We start from the raw sequence: 22,914 nt of genomic DNA, 5'->3' as shown, positions 1-22,914 counted from the left end.
CAGCTGTGCATGGAACAAAGATTGAAACTAAACCTGAAGAAGCTGGGGAAGATCAAGCCATTCCGATTCCCTCAACTCCTCATTTACCAGCAAAGCTGTCAGCCTGGTAAAGGGCAAATCTTGGTTTAGCCTCTCCCTACCCTCAAGTACAAGCTCTTTTGTGTTCTCCCTGCACAAAGAATTTAGAGCAGGGCCCAGCTGGAATCTACTTCTAATCTTCTCCCAGGGCATTTTGACATATCTGAGAAATTTGTTTTAAGAAGGAGGCTCCAGTGAGCCAATAGTTCCTCATTTGATGACTCTATCTGTACATTTGTTAGTCACTGCCCACCCTCCTCAGGTTCCCTTTATTGCTGTGCTTGGGCAAGGAGATTCCCAGGCTACCTATGCATTTTTCTCTTTACAAAGCAATCTGCAAGTACTCTGCCTTTCTGGACTCTTAAGTAAACTCAGAACCATTGTTTACAGTGAGAAAGCTGGACTACGTGAGATTTTTGAAGGGGCTGCATACATGATTAGCAAGAACACACAAAAAAAACTCAATCAGTGATCCATTGGCTTCAGAAGCAACTGAAACATGGGGGCAGGAGAGAAGAGAAGTGGAAGAGGAATCAAAGTGGACAACTACTTCTTGTTATCAGTACAATAAAGCATGAAGGTGAATGTAAAAGGAAAAGATTCCTCTTCAAATGGCAAGAAGTCTATGCCTAAACCGAAAGAAGTAAGTACTACAGGACAGGCTATAACTCCCTTCCTTACTGCTTCTGAATCCAATAGGGAAGGTAAGAGGAGCAACAATAGGACAAACATTAATTGAAGAATCAACTCTGTGGTAGTCACCAAATATTGGACAATTTATGTGTTAAAGAGCCCTGATTAACCTGCAATTAGCTGTATTCCATGCAGGTTACCATTGTGATCTGTACCTGAAGAATGTTTCTTTGCCATAAATGGTAGAGAAGGCTGTGCAAGATGGTTTCATTGTGATGAAAAAAAAAAAAAAGATTCAAAACTCTGTAAATGCTTTAAAAAGATCCCAGGAGGAAAAAGACTATGATAAACAAAACCTGCACAAGAACTACAAAGTTTAACAAAGACACAAGAAACAGTTATATCTGATTTGATTGAAAAATTTCTGCAATGCATCAGTTGCAAAGTTTACATTTTGCCTCCCATGAGAAATGGATGCTCTTAACAGAGGGTACAGGATAAAAGGAAATCTCAGAGTCCCATGTAGAGGTTCCTGACTGTGTACTTAGAACTCTCCTTCCTCAGCCTGTAGCCACACAATCTGTGCAAGTGAATTCTAGGGATGAAACCTCACCAGTTGCTCTTTGTGGACAAAGGTATAGATGCTTTCTGATAAAAAGAAAGTAGATTATTTTGCTTCATCCACTTTCATAAAAGGACTTGCTTGGTCTTGGGTACCTTCTTATCTAACACCTAGGACATACCATTTAAAGCATTTATGAAAGATCTTCTCAGGGAGGCAGTGCTCAGCGATTAGCTATTTCCTTTTTGACAATCTCCCACAAATGTTAATGGTATCTCAACAGACTGCTATAATTTATTGAGATGCTACAATATTCCAAATGCATTTTCCTTTGATCCACCCATACTGAAAGGTCATTATACATAGACAACAATTAGGAAAGTAAGGCTCATAAAATTTATATCATTTATCAAGGATCATAAACAAGCAGAGATGATACTCAAATCCAATTTTGTCCTGTCAATACATGTGCTCATCTACAGTATTTAATGTTGTCCATTACAATATTATGTAAAATGCCTCCAAAATATTTTATTTATCCATGTAAACTCATGCCAAAAGTTCTTACTTGCTAGATACCAATAGCTCATACCTATATTTCTAAATACTCAAAAAGCTGAGCTCTAGAGGACTGTGCTTTAAAGCCAGCTTAAGTAGAGAAGGCTGTAATATTAAATCCCCAATTAACCAGAAAAACAGCTGGACTAAAGGTATGGCTCAACTGGTAGAATACCAGCCCTGAACAAGTAGCTATATAAGAGCATGAGGCCCTGAAGTCAAGCTTCTATACTATAAAAGTAAGATTTTATTACGAGCTGGGATGCAGATCTGTGAGAGAGAACACACTTAGCATACATGGGTCTGGGTAAAATCCTCAGTGCTATAAATCAAATAAGCAGTAACTACCTGTACAACTATATACTAGTGCAGTAACTACCTGTACAACTATACACTAGTGTAGAGACTATTCTATAGAAATAAAGTACTATATGGCTATCTTTTAACATTCTAATATTTCAAGTATATGTATATTAATTTTTGAAATCTGTATGATACATTCTGCAGCTGGTATAATCAATAAAAGTTGTGTAGAGAAGATGAAGTTTAGAGTCATTCAAGAATATTGCCTCATTCTTAATAAAGACCTAGAAATACAACAAATCAAAGAAAGGTTGGACAAATGGGATTGCATGAAACTGCAGAACTTCTGCATGGCAAAGGACATTGCTAGCCAATCAATAGAAAGCCCACGGATTGGGAGAAGATCTTCACTAGCCAAACAATGGACAAGGCCCTCATATCTAAAAGATACTTAGAACTCAAAAAATTAAATCCCCCAAAAATAAATCCTCAAAGAAACAACTGCCCAAGAAATAAGTGGGCTAAATACTTAAAGAGAAACTTCTCTGAAGAGGAAAGGATGGCCAATAGACACATGAAGAAATGCTCAACTTCTCTAGCCATAAAACAAATGCAAAACAACACAACATTGAGATTCCACCTCACCTCAGCTAGAATAGCTATAATCAAGAACTCTCATAACAACAGACACTGGAGGGGATGTGGCCAAAAAGGAACCCTACTGCATTGTTGGTGGGAGTCTAAACAGCAATCCCACTTTTTGGGCATTTACCCAAACAATCATAAACAAGACCACACTAAAGCTACCAGCACAACTATGTTTATCACAGGATTTTCACCATAGTTAAGATATGGAACTAACCCAGATACCCCTCAGTAGATGAATGGATCACGAAAATTTGATACACACACACACACACACACACACACACACACACACACACACACACACACACACACACACACACACACACACACACACACACACACACACACACACACACACACACACACACACACACTGGAATTCTATGCCTCCATCAGGAAGAATGACATTGCCCCATTTGTTAGGAAATGGAAAGACTTGGAAAAAATCATATTAAGTGAAGTAAGCCAGGACCAAAAAAAAATAGGTCTCATGGTTTCCCTTATCTGCAATAACTAGAATATGTCTACAACAAGCAGAAAAGGTCAAAAGCCATGTACATATGACCATAAAAGATGATGCTAAAAAAAAGTGAACACCAAGATAGGGACACAAAAGGTTTTATCTTTGTTGCTGTTGTTTTTAATGTACTTAGAATGTACTATGTGATTTTTTTGGTTTCTTTTGTATGTTCTTCCCCCCACAGTATAACTCCTGTTTTCACTACAGTTGATTCAGGTGCCCTATTTACATTTTTCTAATTTGGAGAGGGGAAGATAAATAACAAAATGCTGAAATAAGGATACAGGTTGACCCACTGTAACTTCAGGGAGGGGAGGGAATAGTTGGAGAGGTGGGGAGGGAAGGGATGGTAAGGGGAAAAACAAAGGAGGGGGTAAAAAGGTTCAATAGAAAATGTACTCATCACCTTTCTCTTGTAACTGTAACCCCTCTGTACAGTATCTTTACAATAAAAAATACGTATTTAAAAAAGAATATGCCTCATTTAAATATCTATATACTGTTACATTTTCTTCAGCTTTTAGGTTCAGAGACAGTTGATCTATATCCTAAGAACACAACGTTTGTATACTTTAATGTACCATAGTCTTCCCCCCATTCCCCAATAATAACACACACACACACACACACACACATGAAACACCAGGATTTTAAAATAATTTTGAAATTAGAAATATTGATAGTCAACAAATCATATTCACACCCTCAGCCAACTATAACAACTCTTTATACCAAAGTATTTATGGAAAATTGAATCTAAAATAGATGGAAGCTGGGTGCCACTATAACACATCTTTTATCCTAGCTAAGCTACTCAGGAGATTGAGATCTAAGGATCTCTATTCAAAGCCTGCCTAGGCACGAAAATCCATGAGATCCTAATCTCCAATTAACCACCAAAAAGCCAGAAGCAGAGCTGTGGCTCATTTACTAGAGCTCTTGTCTTGAGTGAAAAAACTAAAGGAAAGTAACCAAGCTCTGAGTTCAAACCTCAATACCAGCAGCACTCACACAAAGTAGATGGGAGAAAATGGGAAAAGGTGACATTGATCAAGAGAAATTGTACTTATAAACTGATTTGTTGAATTGAAAACATTTATGTAATCAAAGATAATTTAAAAACGATACACTGAACTTACAAACTGATGTGTTGGATCGAAATCCCTTTGTACAATGACTTAAAGATAAATATGAATGAATGACGAATGAATGAATTTAGTTGGGTCAGTGTATCAGGTGAAAATAGTTACCTCCTTTGTAAGGGTGTAGTGGCTTAAAAGCCTGTATTTAATCTATAGCCCACTGAAAGTCTGTCATTGGCTGTATCCAACAGCTGGTTATTCTGGCTCTTATCTGATAACAAGCTGTCCAGTTGACATCTTATTTCAATTAATACAGCTGTGTTTTTCATCCCAAGGAGAACCATAACTCAGATCTTATATGGGATTTTAACGCCTACAACTAAGCATTTGGCCTATTTCCTATTGATATCTCTCTTGTATCATTTATAATGTACCATTTATGACTTCAGGGTGTATATTTCACTCCAGCAAAAAAATTAGAAAATATGAATAAGTACTATGCTCACTATCCATTTCATCTTCGGGCTGAGGTGTGCCTCAGGTAAGCCCCCAGTACCAAAACCCAAAAACAAAGTGCTTGGTAGAGTGTTCATGAATTAAGTTAAGAAGAGGATTTACAGTTGTTCCAAATACTATTTTATAACTGTACCTTAGCAGTTTCATAAAAACATGAAAACATTGTATATAAGAGTTTTTACAGGGGCTGGGAAGTTGGCTCAGTGGTAGAGCGCTTGCCTTGCATGCTTGAGGCCCTGGGTTCAATTCCTCAGCACCACATAAGCAAAAAGAAAAAAGCCAGAAGTGGCGCTGTGGCTCAAGTGGTAGAGTGCTAGCCTTGAGCTGAAGAGCTGAGCAGGCCCCACGACTGAACCCCCCCCCCAAAAAAAAAACAAAAAAAAGAGTTTTTACAAATTTACTTTTAAACTCAAAGTATGAAATGATTTGTCATGAATCAGTCAGCGCTATGAACTGAGTGTGTTTATTACTCTCCAAATTAATATTGAAAGCCTAATTCTCATTGTGATGCTACCACATGGGTAGGAACTGTGGCAGGGGATTGGATGAGGTGAAAGAATTAATGGCTTCTAAGGAGAGGCAAGAGATAGCTTGTTCTCTGCCTCCAATTTCCCACTCATAGAAGAACAAAGTAAGAAGACAGCTATTTACAAACAAATAAGAAGGGCTTCACCAAGTTTTGGCCATGGATTCCCCACAGTCCATAAATGTGTAAAGTACATATCTATTTTTTAAGAAAGCTTGTATATGGTATTCTGTTACTATAACCCAGCAACCTAAGAACCAGTGAAGCAATAAACTTCACAAAATAGAAAGGTATGAGAGTAAAGGTCTAATTAAATTTGGTAAATCATGCATCAACTCAGTACTATGAGACATTACATTGGCAAAGAGGAGAGCTCTGCAGTTAGGATCAGGCACAGAATTCAAAATTCTTATGGGCACTGTGGCGCAAGAGGTAGAATGCTACCCTTGAGCAAAAGAGCTCAGGGACAGTGCCGGGCCCTGAGTTCAAGCCACATGACTAACAAAAACCCAGAAGAAAAGTGAGAATTCATTGATAACCACCTACATGTGGAACCATCTTACTTTCAATAATGAAACCATTCCCTGAATGTACTGGACTGACAGAAGTAGGAATGTAAAAGTGAACCAGAAATTCAAGATCTCGGTTGTAATCAAAGTCAGTCTGAACCACTGCATCAAAAGGTATCCAAAGCAGACACTCCAAAGGTTCAAATGGACATAACTCAAGCCAAAGAGAAGGAAACCTGAGAAAAGACAAGCGGGACATACTTAAGTCTATTATCTAGGAGTATATTGTATGAGCCTCAGCTGAGGGTTAGTCTAGGATCTATTCCAGGAGTCAGAGTGAGCATCTGAGGCATTTCCTAACCTGAGAAGACTTCCATCTGATTAAGTTAGAAAGCATGGAAAAAAACCCTCCTGGAGCCTTGCAAGGCAAAAACTCCTGCATGTACAGTGGTTTAGTCCTATGAAGAAAACTTTGCCATGCAGGCAATACTTTTAAATTATTCTATTGATAGCTTACAAAAATGTTTACGTTAAAGGAGGATTTTCTCAGGTTCCTTGTGTTGGATGGTACCTGTAATCATAGCTACTTAGGTGGTAGAGACTGGGAAGATAACAGTTCAAAGCCAGCCTATGAGACATGGTATAGAGACTTCCATCTCAACAAAAAAGCTGAGAGTGAAAGTATGTGCCTATCATACTACTATAAAGTGAGGCTTAAATTGAAGAATCATGATCTAGTTTGGCCTAGACAAAAATGTGAGACTATTCAAAAATAACTAAAGCCAAAATGGCTGAGGAATAAATAGTAAAGCACTTATTTAGAAAGCCCTAAGTTCAAAACAGGGAGGGAGGGAGGGAGGGAGGGAGGGAGGGAGGAAAGGAGGAAGGAAGGAAGGAAGGAAGGAAGGAAGGAAGGAAGGAAGGAAGGAAGGAAGGAAGGAAGGAAGGAAAAAAAAGGTATTTTCCTACCAGCAGGGAAAAAAATTCTTTTGTTTCAGCAATACAAATTGTGCCTGTGCTCTCTCGCTGCTCTTTTCTAGCTCTCTTGGCTCTCTCTTGCTGCTCCTTTCTAGCTCTCTCTGCTTTCTCTCTGCTCTAGCTCTTTCCTCTCTCTTCCCTCTCTCTTTCCCCTCTCTTTCCCAGCTCTCTCTCATTCCCAGCAGGTCTACTGAATAAACCTACTCCTTACCTGAAAAAAAAAAAACCAAACAAAAAAACAAAAAACAAATTGTGCCTGTATGCTGGGAAAATGTACACTGTAAAAATGACAGAAAAAAACTACTCAGAAAACTTTTTATTCCACTAACTAGAGAGATATCACTTTTTATTATATTTATCTTAGGTATATTTGGTCTTTTAGATATATTAAATATTAATAGATACATTACTGTATGTATTACATATTTTAATATGTATTAACATATATTCTTAAATTATATATACACATATTTAAGAATGGAATTTAAGATGCTTTACACCTTTCATATCCATTTATGAAAATAAACTTAATTATATCACTAATTAATCTTCCATAATATTACTAATAGTTACAAAGGGAATTTTTTTCTTTCTTTTTTTCTTTTTTTTTGTTGGTCGTGGGGCTTGAACTCTGGCTTGGGCGCTGTCCCTGAGCTCTTCAGCTTAAGGCAAGGGCTCTACAGCTTGAAGCACAGTGCCACTTCCGGTTTTCTAGTGGCTTATTGGAGATAGTCTCACGTACTTTTCCTGCCCAGGCTGGCTTTGAACAGCAAAATCCTCAGATCTCAGCCTCTTGAGTAGCTAGGATTACAGGCGTGAGCCATGGGCGCCGAGATTAACATGTTTTGTTTTTTTTTTTTAATTGTAAAAATACTGCACAAAGGGATTATAGTTACATGAGTAAGGTAATGAGTACATTTCCTAAAAAGCATTGTTACCTCCTCCTTTGTTTTTCCCCTACCATCCCTCCCCAACTGTCCCCCACTCAAGTTGTAAAGTTTGCTTTCAACATAGTGTCTTGTAGTATATCTCATTGTTACAATGGGTCAACCTGTATCCTTATTTAAGCATTTTTTAAAAATTTCCCTTCCCCTCCTCAAATTAGAAAAATGTTAGGGTAGCTCTATGTGGAGTCTTTTGAGGAAACTCCATATTGCTTTCCAAAGTGGTTGAACAAGTTTACACTCCCAATGACAATGCAGTAGGGTTCCCTTTTGGCCACATTCTAAAGGAAATTTTTGTATTGAGATGGCATAAATTAAAATCCTCTGTTTTTGTCAAATTACTTATTTTGCATTTTTGATGTTTTTTAATTTTTATTTTTATTTTGCTTTTTTAATAAACTATTATGAATATCTTTGCATTTGTTTACTTGTAATCACTGTTCATTATTTCTTTAGCAGACTACTAAATTTAGATTTATCTAAATTTTTAACAATCTTAAAGCTTACTGCCTAAGAATCTTCTAAAAAAAAAAAACAATTAGCTTGTATTCTAATAGAGCTCTCTTTACTCTTCATTTCCACTTGTAAACATTGGTCATTCATTAAGTAGGAAATTGTGCTGGGCTCAGGCATCCATTACATAACCAAAAAATTTACTGCCTACTTATATCCATCCCCATTATAATGCAGGGACAAAGGGTTTGGGTTTGAATGATCTTAACTAATAAACACCAAAGATAAGCATTCCTGGAAAGATCTAGTTCTCCCATGCCTGAGTCAGCTGAACAACATAATTAAATCTGAGAAATGACAGTAGACACATGTAAGGGTTGACTCCTGAATGAACCAAAAGCAAAGTTAGAAAGACTAAACTGGGCACATGGGAGCTCATGCCTACAATCCTAGCTACTAAGGAGGCTGAGATAGGAGGATCATGGTTTGAAGCCAGTTGGAGCAGGAAAGTTCATGAGACTTTTATTTCTAACCACAAAAAAATAGGAAGTGGGGCTATGGCTCAAGTAGTAGAGCAAAAACAAATAGCTCAAAACCAGTCCCATGATCTGTACAAAATATGTTATGTCAAAAAACAAACTTTTCAACTTTGGAGGGCAGGGAGGATGGAAAGGGATGGGAAGGAGAAAAAAAGGAGGAGGCAACAATGCTTGATAAGAAATGTATGCATTCTGGGGAGGGGAGGAGTATGGGAAGGGATGGGAAGGGGAAACAATGAGGAGGCAACAATGCTTGATAAGAAATGTATTCATTATCTTGCCCATGTAACTGTAACTCCTCTGTACAGTATTCTCACAATTAAAAAAGAGAGAGAGAGAGAAAAAAAAGAAAAGAGAGACAGAAAAAAAAAGAAATGTACTCATTACCTTGCCCATGTAATTGTAACCCCTCTGTATGGTATTTTCACAATTAAAAAAAACAAAACAAAACAAAAACTTCTACCACTTTGGAAAGTAGTATGGCGGTTCCTCAAAAGAATCCACATAGAGCTCCCTTATGACCCAGCAAACCCACTTTTGGGCATTTACCCGAATGATCACAAACAAGACCATACTAAAGCCACCAACACAACTGTATTATTTACCATAGCTAAGATATGGAACCAACCCAGATGCTCCCTCAGTAGATGAATGGATCAAGAAAATGTGATTATATATATATAGTGGAATTCTATGCCTCCATCAGAAAGAATGACATTGCCCCATTTGTTAGGAAATGGAACTTGGGAAAAATTATATTAAGTGAAGTAAGCCAGGCCCAAAGAAACATAGGTCCCATGGTTTCCCTTATTTTTATTTTTATTTTTTTTTACTGTGAAAATACTGTACAGAGGGGTTTCAATTACATGGACAAGATAATGAGTACATTTCTTATCAAGCATTGTAGCCTCCTTCTTGGTTTCCCTTATTTGCAATAACTAGTATATGTCTGAGACAAGCAGAAACGGTCAGATAAATTGATGTTAGGCAAAATGAACCCCAAGATAAGGATTCAAATATTTTTTTTCTTTCTTGCAATTGTTTCTTTTTTTTTTATAGTCCCACTTTTTTTCTTTTTTTTTTCTTTTTTTTTTTAATTTTATTTTATTTTATTTGAGAACATACTGCACAGAGGGGTTACAATTACATGGGCAGGATAATGCATACATTTCTTACAAGCATTGCAGCCTCCTCCTTTGTTTACCCTTAACCTCCCTTCCCAGCCTCCCCCCTCCCTCCCGCCCAATCATACCCCCCCCCACCACACCGACATTGTAAAGCTGGTTTTGACATGACATTTTGTACTTCTCATTGTTGCAACAGGTCCACCTGAATCCTTAAATCCTTGCGATTGTTTCTAACATATTTATAAGATGATTTCTTTGTTATTTTGTATGTCCCTCCCCATGGTATAACCTCTGTTTTCACTGTATTTGATGTTGGTATAATTTGGGGAGGGGAAGGGGAAAAAATTGTTTAAATTAGTGATACAGGTTGATCCACTGCAATAATGAGATGTACAAGACATTATGTTGAAAAACGAACTTTACAATTTAGGCGAGCAGGTGTGGGGGGGGTAGAGTGTAGTTGAGGAGGTGGAGGTGGGAGGGAAGGGATGGTAGGGGAAAAACAAAGGAGGAGGCAACAATGCTTGATAAGAAATGTACTCATTACCTTGCTCATGTAACTGTAATCCCTCTGTACAGTATTTTGACAATAAAAAAACTTATTTAAAAACAGCAACAACAAAACAACTGAGCACCGGTGGCTCATGCCCATAAGCCTAGTTACTGGGGAAACTGCAATATGACAATCATGGTTCAAAGGGAGCTGAGACAGGAAAGTCATTGAGACTTTATCTCTGATAAACCAGCAAAAAGCCAGGTAGTGCTGTGGTTCAAATGGTAGAATGCTAGCCTTGAAGAAATAAGCTCAGAGACCACACCCAAGCTCTAAATTTATGCCCTAGAAAACACACACACACACACACACACACACGCACGCACGCACGCACGCACGCACGCACGCACGCACGCACGCACACGTATGCAGGCATGTGCGTAGGCGCATACGCACAAGATAAACAAAACACCACTTCTTCTTCTTAACAGAAAATCAACAGAGTATTTTTCAACACCAGGGATTTGTTAAAGATGTTGTGGCCAAAAGGAAAAAGTATTCCCTATGCATTACTGACACTTCTCATCTCACTTCAGAATGGTATGTGATTACTTACATTTTTCTTTTGTGCCAATATTGGGGCTTCAACTCAAGACTGTCCCTGAGCTTTGTGCTTTTGGCTAACCCTCTAAATCTTAAGCCACAACTCCACTTCCAGCTTCTTGCTGGTTAATTGGAACTAATTCTCAAAGAATTATTCCCTTGACTGGCTTTGAACCACAATCTTAACATCTCAGACTCTTAAGGTGCTAGGATTACAGGCATGAACCTGTAATCAGCTCTTGTGTTAATTAATTTTGTATGATGTATGAATTGTCCTAGGCTTTTTGCCTCAGTGATTTAAAGGAGTTTTCAGTTAAAATAAATACAGGGGGTTTCAAGAGATCCTCCAAAATAACAGAATGTCCTCTACAACAAGGACTTAAGGGTGAAGCCCATCCCAAGCTGCCCTCACTGGAGCTCCCTTCTTTGTGGTTTATGCAGTGCCAGGAGAGGCGTTTGCATTTTCAAGTGCTGTCTCTGGGTCAACATCCTTACTTTATACACAAAGTAAGGTATCCTTGCAGACAAGAGTGCACCATGAGGGACAGACTAAGTTATGTCTTTATTCATTTCAGAAAGCCTCAAGATACTCCTTATCAAATAGCATAGGTCATTTTTTTCAATTGTCTTTTCAAAAACACCATTTCTCCTATACGTTGATTATACTAATATAAGAACAATTTATAGATTTAGAAATGAGAGGATACTTTAAAATATAAAATGGAAAGAAAGCACATACCTGATAAAAGTTAGGCCAGAATGTACTAATGGCCAGTTCTGCTCTGTTCCATGTGCGTGTAGGGTCTCCAGATATATTCCAGATAGGATTCCCTAAGGGCCCATTATTGACCTTCACATAGACATTAAGTAACCCTGGAGCAGCATTACTCTTGCTGGATACAAAATAGTGAAAATCAATGCAGTGGGTGTCATTTTCTTTGAGCTGAGGTAAGAGCAGGTGAGTTCTCTGCCCCTCAGGTCTTCCAGATGTGTTCACCAGCATGAAGGAACCTGCAGAGACAAAACAGAGGAGAGTCAAGATCCAAACCCCACTTCTGCTCGCTTTAGAAAAGCTGTTTCATGTATCTTAGTTAAACTTAAAATTTCTACTTCTTTCAAATCTTTTTCATCCATTACCTCCTACTTCTACCACTCCAAATATGTTCTTAAGGTCAGTAATGTAGTTCCCTGGATGTTATGGCATTCATCCACTAAGTAACAGTTTTGCAACACAATAGCTGTAGATCTGCCAAGATCAATCTGGTAATTACTAGTCCCATGTGGTTATTTAAACTCAAATTAAATAAAATCCCATACTAAACATTCAGGTCCTCAGTTTCACCAGCCAAACTGTACTTAAAAACTCTATGGTAACATGTGACCACTTATAACACAATGATCAGCATGGACACAAACAGTTGTTCTGTATTATAACGTTTTATGAGTCAGCACTTCCCTGTAAGTGGAAGAGCATCATTTTGGTAATCATGACTTTAGTGACTTAATGTCCAGAGGAGACAACACACTAGTCTGGTTTGTAGAATCCTATGTTAGAGCCACAGTGATACTCTTTGGGGTCATAGGTGAGGTCTGACCACTACCCCTCTGGCACACTGCAACAGAGACTCCATGAGTAGGGGTGGGAGGTTACAACCAGGTATAGATCAAGCACTCTGATGTGGCCACTGCCCACTCTGAAAGAGGATATTTTCAGAAGTTTCCAGGTGTGTTTCTCTTGACAACACCACCACTGATCTACAAGTTGCCAGATAATTTCATATTTGCCAGATAACCTGGCATTTTAGTGCCCCTCATGGACAAGATGAACAGAAACAGCAATTACAACTACATATCTGAGTTCATAAACTATTTTAAATATTCTGAGAAAAAAGGGAAAATAAGTTATCCCCTTGGTGGAGAATAAAATTGTATTGACAGTCTAAGGAGGAAGTGTTGTCCAGGTGAGGCAGGACTCCAAAGCAAACAGGCAGCTGCACCTAATTAAATATCCTTTGTAAAACTCACCTCATTGTAAACCCAACTATAAACCTCAATGTTCAAGGTGGTATGTATATATATATATATATATGTCTATATATGTATTCTAGTGAAAACTGTACATATATTTACAAACAAATACAATATGAGATGAAGTGTGTGTAATTTTTATCTTGTCCTAGCTGCTAAGATTCCCCAAGAGCCAATAAGGAGACTGCCTTTCCAGAAAAAAATTGTTATAAGGACCAAATAAAACTATGAACACAGTTATCCTTTATATTATTAAGGAATTAATGTTTAATAGTATGTTTGCTTATGGTTAATACCATTACAATGTCCTGCTGTGGAATGAGCTAGTTTTAATGTCATTTAAATAAATAGGACTAGAAACTCTTAGAGATTGGGAGGCAGCTCATTTAAGTTGTAAGATGAATGACTGGCAAAATCAGATCTCTGAGCCTCTGAGTTTCCAGCCCATTATTCATCTTGCCACACTCCAATAACCTCATGTGTGATTGGAACATACATGAAAAAAAACCCCAACAAAGTCCTTTACAACAGTGCAGGAAAATTGTAGTAGCTGTTTTAAAATAGAACAATCTTTCAAGAGATGAATCTTATACACCTGGAAATATAAAAGCTAACAGACAAGAGAAAGGGTTACCTATGGAACATATAGTTCAATAATAAGGTAGAACTCTGTGATTTAAGCCAGAGTTGGGAGCTGGTTCGATGACATATACTCCCAGGTTCCTGGGAGACTAAGATGAGACCATTACTTGAGGCCAGGATTTTGAAACCAGTCTAGGCAACATAGCAAGACCATATATTTAAAAAAAAAAAAAGGAAAAGGAAAAGGAAAGGTGTTTTCTGCCCTCAGTGAAACAAGGATAAGCTGATTTGCTGCTAATTCTATTACTAAGGCCTCTGTGTTCTGTCACATAGTTGTCATGTGATTCCTCCATGTGAGGCTGAAGCATGACAGGACCACCTCTGCATCATCAAAACCTAAAATATGGTCTGAAAAATTATCCTTCACATTGATTCCATCAAGAAAACTAAAGACAAACCATAGGAGATAATCATGTACATAATCATGAATATTATGTACATAATCTTATATATAATCATGTACAAGTTGTTGCCCGTATCCCATGAAGCAAGCAGCTCTTCACATGCTGCCACGAGAGGCTTAACTTTCTGCCATTACTGTGACCAAGTCAACAGGGTTTCTGAGAACAGTTTTCCTAGCTACACAGTCACCCTCTGGTGCTTAAGCCCCCTGTCTCTACTCCAGAACAAAATGCTCTTCTAGACAGTCTTATGAATTGTCTACAAACAATTTTTTTAAAAAGATCAAAGTAAAGTTTAAGTGTAATCTAAGTTACAAATACAGTAGTCCTTCCTTATCCAGTTTTGTTCTTCACAGTCCCAATTCCTAGTAGTATAAAATAATTAAATGGAACATTCCAGAAACAATTCAGAAGTTTTAACCTGCACCTCTTTCTGTGCAATATGATAGAACTTTTGGATCATCCCCTTGTCTTACATATCCATTCAGTCATCTAATTCTCAGCACTTCTAAATACAATCCAAGATTTCAGCTAGCCTGTGTGTCTTGGAACATTCTTGATGTAAGGAGATAAATACTGTATTCTATGCTTTTCATCTCTGAGTCTGATGAATACATTTGAAGGCACTCAAAGCTTGTCCCATAGCATAAGCTTGCAAACCCTGGTCATAGAGACTGAGAAACCTTTGGCTCCTCTATCTCTCTAAGCACATGGCTTCTCTGCCTTATCAGCAGTCCTTTACCTTCATCTACTTCTCCCTCCGGGTCCTAACCTAATTCATCTAGTTGGTGATATTTTTTTTCTTTACTGTCTATATATAAAAAAATACTGATATTGAGATAGTACAAGTCATTTAATCTTACCCTTAAATTTTTGGGGAAGTTTCTTCAGTGTATGGCCATTAGGATTTACACATAACTTTAAAGCACATAAGAGGACATTTGTATATCCACTTTCCTAATATTAATATACGGAGTTTTCAGAATTAAGTGTGAACCTTTATGTTTAGTGAAGTCTAGCAGCCCAGCCTCAGGGAAAGCACAGTTGTACATAAAGAAACTACTGAAAATGGAGGAGGTGCCTCTCACTTGAATTTATCACTTATCTCTAATGAAAGTCAACTCACTAACCAATGTTTAAAGACCTAAAAAATTCAAAGCACTAGTATTCAAATATAGTTCATTATGTCTGTATTTTTAAAAACGTACCTTTACAGTTGAATGTTTAAATTTTGCTTCAACATCATTGTTTTGACTACAAGGAGATATATTTTCAATGAGTAATTGGGCCTCCCTCTTTAGTTACTTCCTTACCTAAATTTTTGCCTAATGATATATATACATATACATACATATATACATATACATAGATATATCCACCTGGGCAAATAAGTAAAAGCACTCATAATACAAATTATATGGACATTCTGTTTGTGTTCAGATAAAAAACAACTATAAGTGACTAGACGATAGGCAAAGTATATAAAATTACAGGCAAATTAAATGAGAGCTATCCTTGAGGAAGTTGGTTTCAAAAGGGACAATCTCTCTATGTAGACTTTGAAGTTTTTAAGAATGATTATTTTGGTTTCCCTGAAGAGAAAAACTCTCTTTGGAGAACATGCAATGTTCACAATCTCATATTTTAGGGTGAATTAAATTTAGCTTAATCATATCCATTGACAAATACATTTGATTAGCCTATCTCCTATCATTGTTTGTGGCAGCAGTAATAGCTTCATAAGATTCATTATTCCTTTCTACCCCATCATTAAAATGTGTATTGATGTGATAGAAGCTAGAGATTAGAGGAAAAAAAACCCAAAAACAAAAAGACCAAGCACACTATGAATTCTCATCCTACATTTGAGAAACCATGCAAACAACAAAATAGGAAACATTTTCCAGTGAATCTTACACAATCCTTAGGCTGACAGAGAAGCACTATTTTGTGAACTTTAAAGCCATTAAGAAAATCACTGTTGCCTGGCAGTGGTGGCTCATGCCTGTAATCCTAACTACTCAGGAGGCTGAGATCTGAGGATTGTGGTTCAAAGCCAGCCTGGGCAGGAAAGTCTGTGAGACTCTTATCTCCAATAAACCACTAGAAAACCTTAAGTGATGTGATGGCTCAAGCAGTAGAGCACTGGCCTTGAGCTGAAGAGCACAGGGACAGTGCCCAGGCCACAGTTCAAGCCTCACGACCAACAGAAAAAAAACAAAAAACAAAAAACAAAAAACAAAAACCTAATATGGGGGCTGGGAAGGTGGCTCAGTGGTAGAGTGCTTGCCTCACATGCATGAGGCCCTGGGTTGGATTCGTCAGCACCATATAAGCAGAAAAAGCCAGAAGTGGCGCTGTGGCTCAAGTGGTAGAGTGCTAGCCTTGAGCTGAGGAGCTGAGGGACAGCGCCCAGGCATAGAGTTCAGGCCTCACGACCACCAAATAAAAAGCTAATATGTCCCTGACCAAATTTATATGGAATATCACAAACATGAATTGCTAGAAAAATGATAAAGACTAATACACAGGTTTCAAATTGGTTTATAGTCAATAAAAAGACCAAAAAATCACTCTGTAACATTCCTATGAATGCTTTCTCAAGACTTGCTGTCCATTTCTGTACTGATTATGGACTAGAAACCAATGTACAGTACATAAGTAACATATGCTTATCATTACTATAATATTGTACCCAGGTACCCCTCTCAGCACTCTGGGATTACTTTCAGGACCCCACGCAGATACTAAAGTCCCTGAATGCTCAAATCCCTTATATAAAATGACATAGTATTAGTTATTTACATATAATGTACTTATTCAAGAGGCTGAATACAGTGCATTATTGGATTAGTTACAATACCTAATAAGATGTAAATGTAAACAGCTGTAATCCTGTACAATTTAGGGGAAAATAACATATGGGAAAGAGGAACTGCACATGCTCAGTAAAATTACAAACATTTTTCAAACATTTTAAACTATTTTGAATCTGTGGCTACAGAATGGTATACAAAGGGGCAACTACATACATGTTTCCTGAACAGTAAATGAGACAAATTGGAAGAAAATCCTGGAGAGAAAGCCTCCAACTCAAAAGGAACAGTTATAAAAGCACAGTTTTTGATGACGAAAGTTGTCAGAGTAAAATGAAGGAATATTAAAACAAGTTGATAAAAAAGAGGTGATCATGGGGACTGGAGATAATAAATGCAAAAAACCCAAACTGGTGGGAAGGCCAGGAGAAAATGCAGGACATCAAGAGGGCATGATGTGAGGAATTGCTACATGTATGTGTAGATATTAAGAAGGGGCGAAGGTATGAGCATAAACGATGCTGCCCTGTTCCTAAGCTAAGCACTCCACACATTTGATCTTAATAAATATTACCAGAATGAAGAAGTGAAGAAACAGGGAGCAGAGGAACCTAGCAAAGCAGAATTAGGAGGCATCTGAGAAAGCCAGGGATAGCCAAAGTTCTTCTCTTCTAGTTCTAAAAGCAACGTTCTAACATGAGAACTTTTCAAATATTGTAACTCTAGTTCAGTATAAAATGTGTTGCTTATTGTAACACAGTGTCTACGTGGGGTTCTGTGTCTATACCTACACTTTTGTGCACACAAAAATAACTTTCATAAAAGTACCACATAATTACTAAAATTAATGCCAACAAATGGAACCAGGAGATTTTACTTTTTTGTGGTTCTTTTTTTGCCCTCTTTTTCCCCTTTTGTCACTGTTTTTGATTTCTGTACTTTTTGTCTTCTTTGTAAGTTTATCTGCTTTGGGGAAAGGAAGGAGAAGCACAGAAATGCTGGGAGAAAGGGTGAACTAATCCAGCAGTGGTATTCACTAGAAAATGAGCTATACAACTGGGGGGTAGGGGACAGGGAGGGAAAAATCTGGGAGAAAATGAGGGAAGTGGTGACACTGTTTAAAAAAAATGTACTCAATACTTGACTTCTGGAACTTAATCCTTCTGCGCATCACCTTGTGTTGTCTCATCAGTTCTTAAACAAGATCATTGTTAATTTCACTCATTTTTGCCATATTCAAGGCCAAAAGAAAACACAGGATCCCAGCTGATAAATTGGGTAAAATATTATCATGGTAAATGGAGGCTAAAATGAATGTTTAACCAACTGAATTGCCTTTAGTTTTCACAGCCAGTATAGTTGGTGTGCTTGCTAGGAGGGGAGCTGAGAGAGACTCATTGTGGTATTGGGTATTCTTACAAGTTATATTTTCTTTTTCCAGTACCAGGGTTTGAACTCAGGGCCTCAACTTTGCTTGGCTTGCTTGATAAGCTGATGCTCTACTGTTTGACCCATGCCTTCAGCTCAGCATTTTGCTGGTTATTGTGCAGATGGAGTCTCATCTCTCTGACTTATTTGCTCAGACTAGCTTCAAATCATAATCCTCCGGATCTCAGCTTCCTGAGTAGTTAGGTTTAGAGGTCACATGAGCTACTGGCATCATGCATATGCTTATAGTGCCTGGTTAGCATAGTCTTTCAATATGCTGGAGGAAATCCTACATCCGTCTAGATGCTTGTGGTAGTTAGATCCAGAATGTTTGCCAAAAAGGTATGTATTGAAGGCATGACTCTATAGCTTGGCACATTTCATAGGTATTAAAAAGATGAACAGTAGGAGATTTTATGTCACTGGAAACATGCCCTTGAAGGAAACTGTGGGACCCTGGTCTCTTACCTTTATGGACAAAATATGGACTAAAACCTCCAAAAGTAAGAGCAAAATAAACCTTTCTATTTTATAAGTTGATTAGCACAGGCATTTTGTTAAGGAATTAGAAAGCTGACAAATACCAGGCTACAAATGAATATCAAACATAGCTTACACCTCAAAAATGCACAAATTCTGGGGTTAAGACATATATACTAAAACTCAAAATATTTTCATTTTCAATTCAGTGATTCAGGGTACAACTGAATGGTTATTTTTGTTATGATTCATAAAAATATGGAGCTGAGCAAAAATATGAATGACCTTTAGTCTTTTTATCTATGGCAGGAATCATCTGAGCAACCAATTTGTATTAGAAATTTTGAGACTGAAAGCACCAAAACTTGAACCTATTTTTCCATCAAACAGCTTACTCATAAACCTATTTTTCCATCAGAGCTTACTCATAAATCGTATTTTAAATGTTTGTAATGCACACACACAGAAACAATTCAAATGACTGAAATAACAAATCAGATCCTCCAACTTTGCCAGCATTTACATACATGCAACCTGAAAGTAACTGAAAACTGATGTAGGGGCTGTCAATCCATCTTTAAAAGGAGTTTTGGGACACATATATGAAAAGTGAAAAGAAGTATTTGGAGAGGCTCATTGAACAGGAAGAAGCCCTGGGAATTCCATTTAGGAAAGGGAATAAGCCCTCCTTTCATATGAGTAGTGGCTTTAATGAGAAGTAATTGTATTACAGTGTGTCACTGAGACAAATCACTTCAGTTACTTAGCTGGAAAACACAAGATGTGTGCCTTACCATTTGTAAGTAGAAAACAAACAGTAAAGCAAACATAACCTTTTAACTCTCTGAACAAAGCTAATGACTATATCTTAGGAAATGAGCCTCATGTACAACAATCCAGTAGTGACAGGTAGGCTATTAAAAAGTTCTTAAAAGACTGCTTAATTTCCCATATGTCAAGCATTTTATTGATTGACATCTTTAGAAATGGATTACTTTTTGTTCTAATCTCAGTGTGACACCAGCAATCACAATATAAGCTTTCACTTATTTCTTTCCAAAATTACTGTTGATTCACAGATCTTTCTTCTTTTTCACATGTATATCTAGTTATAGTCTAACAATTAACATGTGGCTTGCCTTAAGAAGCAATCATGTGGTGAGCTTTTATACCAAGTGCAGACCAAACCTGAATATTTATTAGTGCCTCATCTTTGCCACTTTCAGCGTAATAAATGCCTGTTCATGGACATACAAAGGAGCTAGCTAAATCCTTGTTTATTATATAAAATCATTATCTAAGCAATTCTAGGGGTTCTGTTCATATCCCTAATGGGAAGTCCCTATATTCATGAGGTCTGAGCTAACCGGCTCTTTATTCATCAAGAAGGGGTAAACAGAGGTATTCCCCAGAGCTACTCAGGAACTTCCACCATAAAGGAGAGAAAGAAGGCAAATGATTCCCCATAGGAATCAGGTGACATAATAATATTTAACTTGTAAGTTATCAAAGGTTGGAACTTAGAAAACTGTAGGGGTACTTAACTAAGAAACGAACAAGATACCAATAAATACAAATGATCTGAAGAAGCAACTTGCATAGGCAGAAATATGATTAATGCTGAGATGGCCAGGAAAATACCTCTTTCCACCATTAAAGACATTTATGCATAGGCAGAAATATGATTAGTGCTGAGATGGCCAGGAAAATACCTCTTTTCACCAGTAAAGACATTTATTCATAGATATGTATGAATGTGTGTACATATGTGCATGTCTATTTTAATTTTAATTATACTGTTTCAACATGTCAATTTATCAATACAATGCAACTTTACTGATATCACTCCTTTCATCATTCTCTCCCATAGTATTTTTGTTTTTGTTTTTATTTTAATATGTTTTTATTGTAAAAATATTGTACAGAGAAGTTACAGTTACATGAGAAAGGTAATGAATATATTTCCTTCGAGCATTGTTGCCTGCTCCTTTGTTTTTCCCTTACCATCCCCTCCCTCTTACCTCCACAACTACACTCCCCCAGCTCCCTTGCCTAAATTGTAAAGTTTGTTTTTCAACATAATGTCTTGTACATCTCATTGTTACAATGGGTCAAGCTGTATCCCTATTTAAGCATTTTATTTTTCTCTTCCCCTCCCCAAATCAGAGACGTGCACATACAAGATGCAGGACACTGACATCAAATACAGTGAAAAAAGGGGTTATACCATGGGGAGGAACATACGAAGAAATAAAAAAATCACACGGTACATTACAAATATGTTAGAAACAATAGCAAGAAAGAAAAAACCACTTGTGTCCCTATCTTGGGGTTCATTTTGCTTAACATCATAAGTACATATGTACATAGCTTTTGACCCCTATGACCCAGCAATCCCACTTTTGGGCATTTACCTGAATAAGCACAAACAAGACCATACTAAAGCTACCAGCACAATATGTTTATTGCAGCATTATTTACCATAGCTAAGATATGGAACCAACCTAGATGCCCCTCAAGAAACCGTGGTGTGTGTGTGTGTGTGTGTGTGTGTGTGTGTGTGTGTGTGTGTGTGTGTGTGTGTGTGTGTGTGTGTGTGTGTGTGTGTGTGTGTGTGTGTGTGTGTGTGTGTGTGTGTGTGTGTGTGTGTGTGTGTGGTTTTTTTTGAAATAGCTTCACTATGTTTCCAGGCTGGTCTTGACATCAAGATCTTCCTACCTTTGATACCAAAATGTTGGGATTATAGACATGCACCACCATCCTTGGCTAAGATATCAAACACAGTATTAAAGCAAATGTCTGGTATAATTTTAACATGTTACTAAACATGGAAAAATTTCCTGTAGCCATGTTTGTAAAGATCTGATAATGTTTCTGGCATGGGTTTTGGAAGAAAGGACAGATACCATATAGAGGATACCATAAAGAGTACGAGACCCTGGGTAACCTTGAGAGAAGGCTGTTAAACAAATCTGACTTGCAAAACATCCCATGAAAATCACTCTCAACCTGAGTCAAACCATCTAAAAGACAGATCAATAGTGAAGGCAGTGTTTATCACCATGATGTGTAAGACATGGGGAAGAGCCCCTGAGCTAGAAGTACAAGTTGGGCTTGGTAACCAGAGAGGATAGTTAGCTCTTGACTCAGCTGCCTATAAGCCCTGGAGTGAGTTAATTATTTTTTCAATGCCTCTATTTCTTAACCTATGAAATGGAAATGACACTGTACCTATTTCAAAGATGTGAGTAAGTGAAATGAGAAAATCCACATAGAATATTTAAGTACGCTTGTTACAACTAACTCTACTCTTAGTCCTAGATTTTATCCAAACATATCTATACTTAGCCTAGGAAGATGGAGTAGTTTAATGCCTACCTCAAGGTTATTTGTAGTACCCTGAACTTAAAAGTAATCAATGTTGTGATTATGTAGGTTACAAACAGTTATCCCAACTTATCCTAGCAAAGTCAATAATACAACCATGTATGCTAGTAGATTTGTTTTCAATATCTCAACCCTAATTTTAAACTGTAAGTGAACATTCTCAATGTAATCAAGTGTGAAAAACATACTGTGTTTTAAATGTTGAAATGTTAATAAGTCTGTTGAATTTTAAATGTATCTTTTTATCACAAGAGTAAAAATATATAATACAAGTAATTAAAAATGCTATTACTTTTATTTACAGAGCCTATCAAATTCATTGGTTTCTGTTCTACCACTTGAGCCACACCTTTTCCTAGTCAAATATTTCATTACTTTACTATAGATGAAACTTTATTTTGCTAAAACTGGCTTTAAGCATTAATTAAGCATTAATCCTTTATATATCAGCCTTCTATGTATCTAGGATTATAGGTAAGAGCCACTAGCTCCTGGATGAAGTTTTTGTCTTTTTTCTTTCTCCTAATATTTTCAGCCTGTAAGAGCCATACACTAACATTGCTTAATTCAGAGCATCCTAATTTATTCTCTTATAAAGAGATGTTCGCATGCTTATTTCTGTCACTATTATCTCTAGTCTTGGTTGTAAGGAAAGCAATT

At 37.3% G+C, this 22,914-nt stretch overlaps 1 protein-coding gene across 4 annotated transcripts in view; it reads right to left on the bottom strand.

The window, feature by feature from the left end:
* The window catches only part of Ptprm (protein tyrosine phosphatase receptor type M), an 845,793-nt gene that overhangs the window by 508,325 nt on the left and 314,554 nt on the right, over positions 1-22,914 (bottom strand). For all 4 annotated transcript variants that reach the window (XM_042699184.1, XM_042699185.1, XM_042699186.1 and 1 more), the window contains exon 3: positions 11,812-12,083. In XM_042699184.1, the coding sequence (XP_042555118.1) occupies positions 11,812-12,083 (272 nt within the window). The remainder of the gene's footprint in view (positions 1-11,811; positions 12,084-22,914) is intronic.

This window comes from Dipodomys spectabilis, unplaced genomic scaffold (genome assembly GCF_019054845.1).
Source record: "Dipodomys spectabilis isolate Male_0828 unplaced genomic scaffold, ASM1905484v1 ptg000235l, whole genome shotgun sequence".
Lineage (NCBI taxonomy): Eukaryota > Metazoa > Chordata > Mammalia > Rodentia > Heteromyidae > Dipodomys > Dipodomys spectabilis.
The sequence above is the reverse complement of the archived record's forward strand: the minus strand, read 5'-3'. Positions and strand labels throughout refer to the sequence as shown.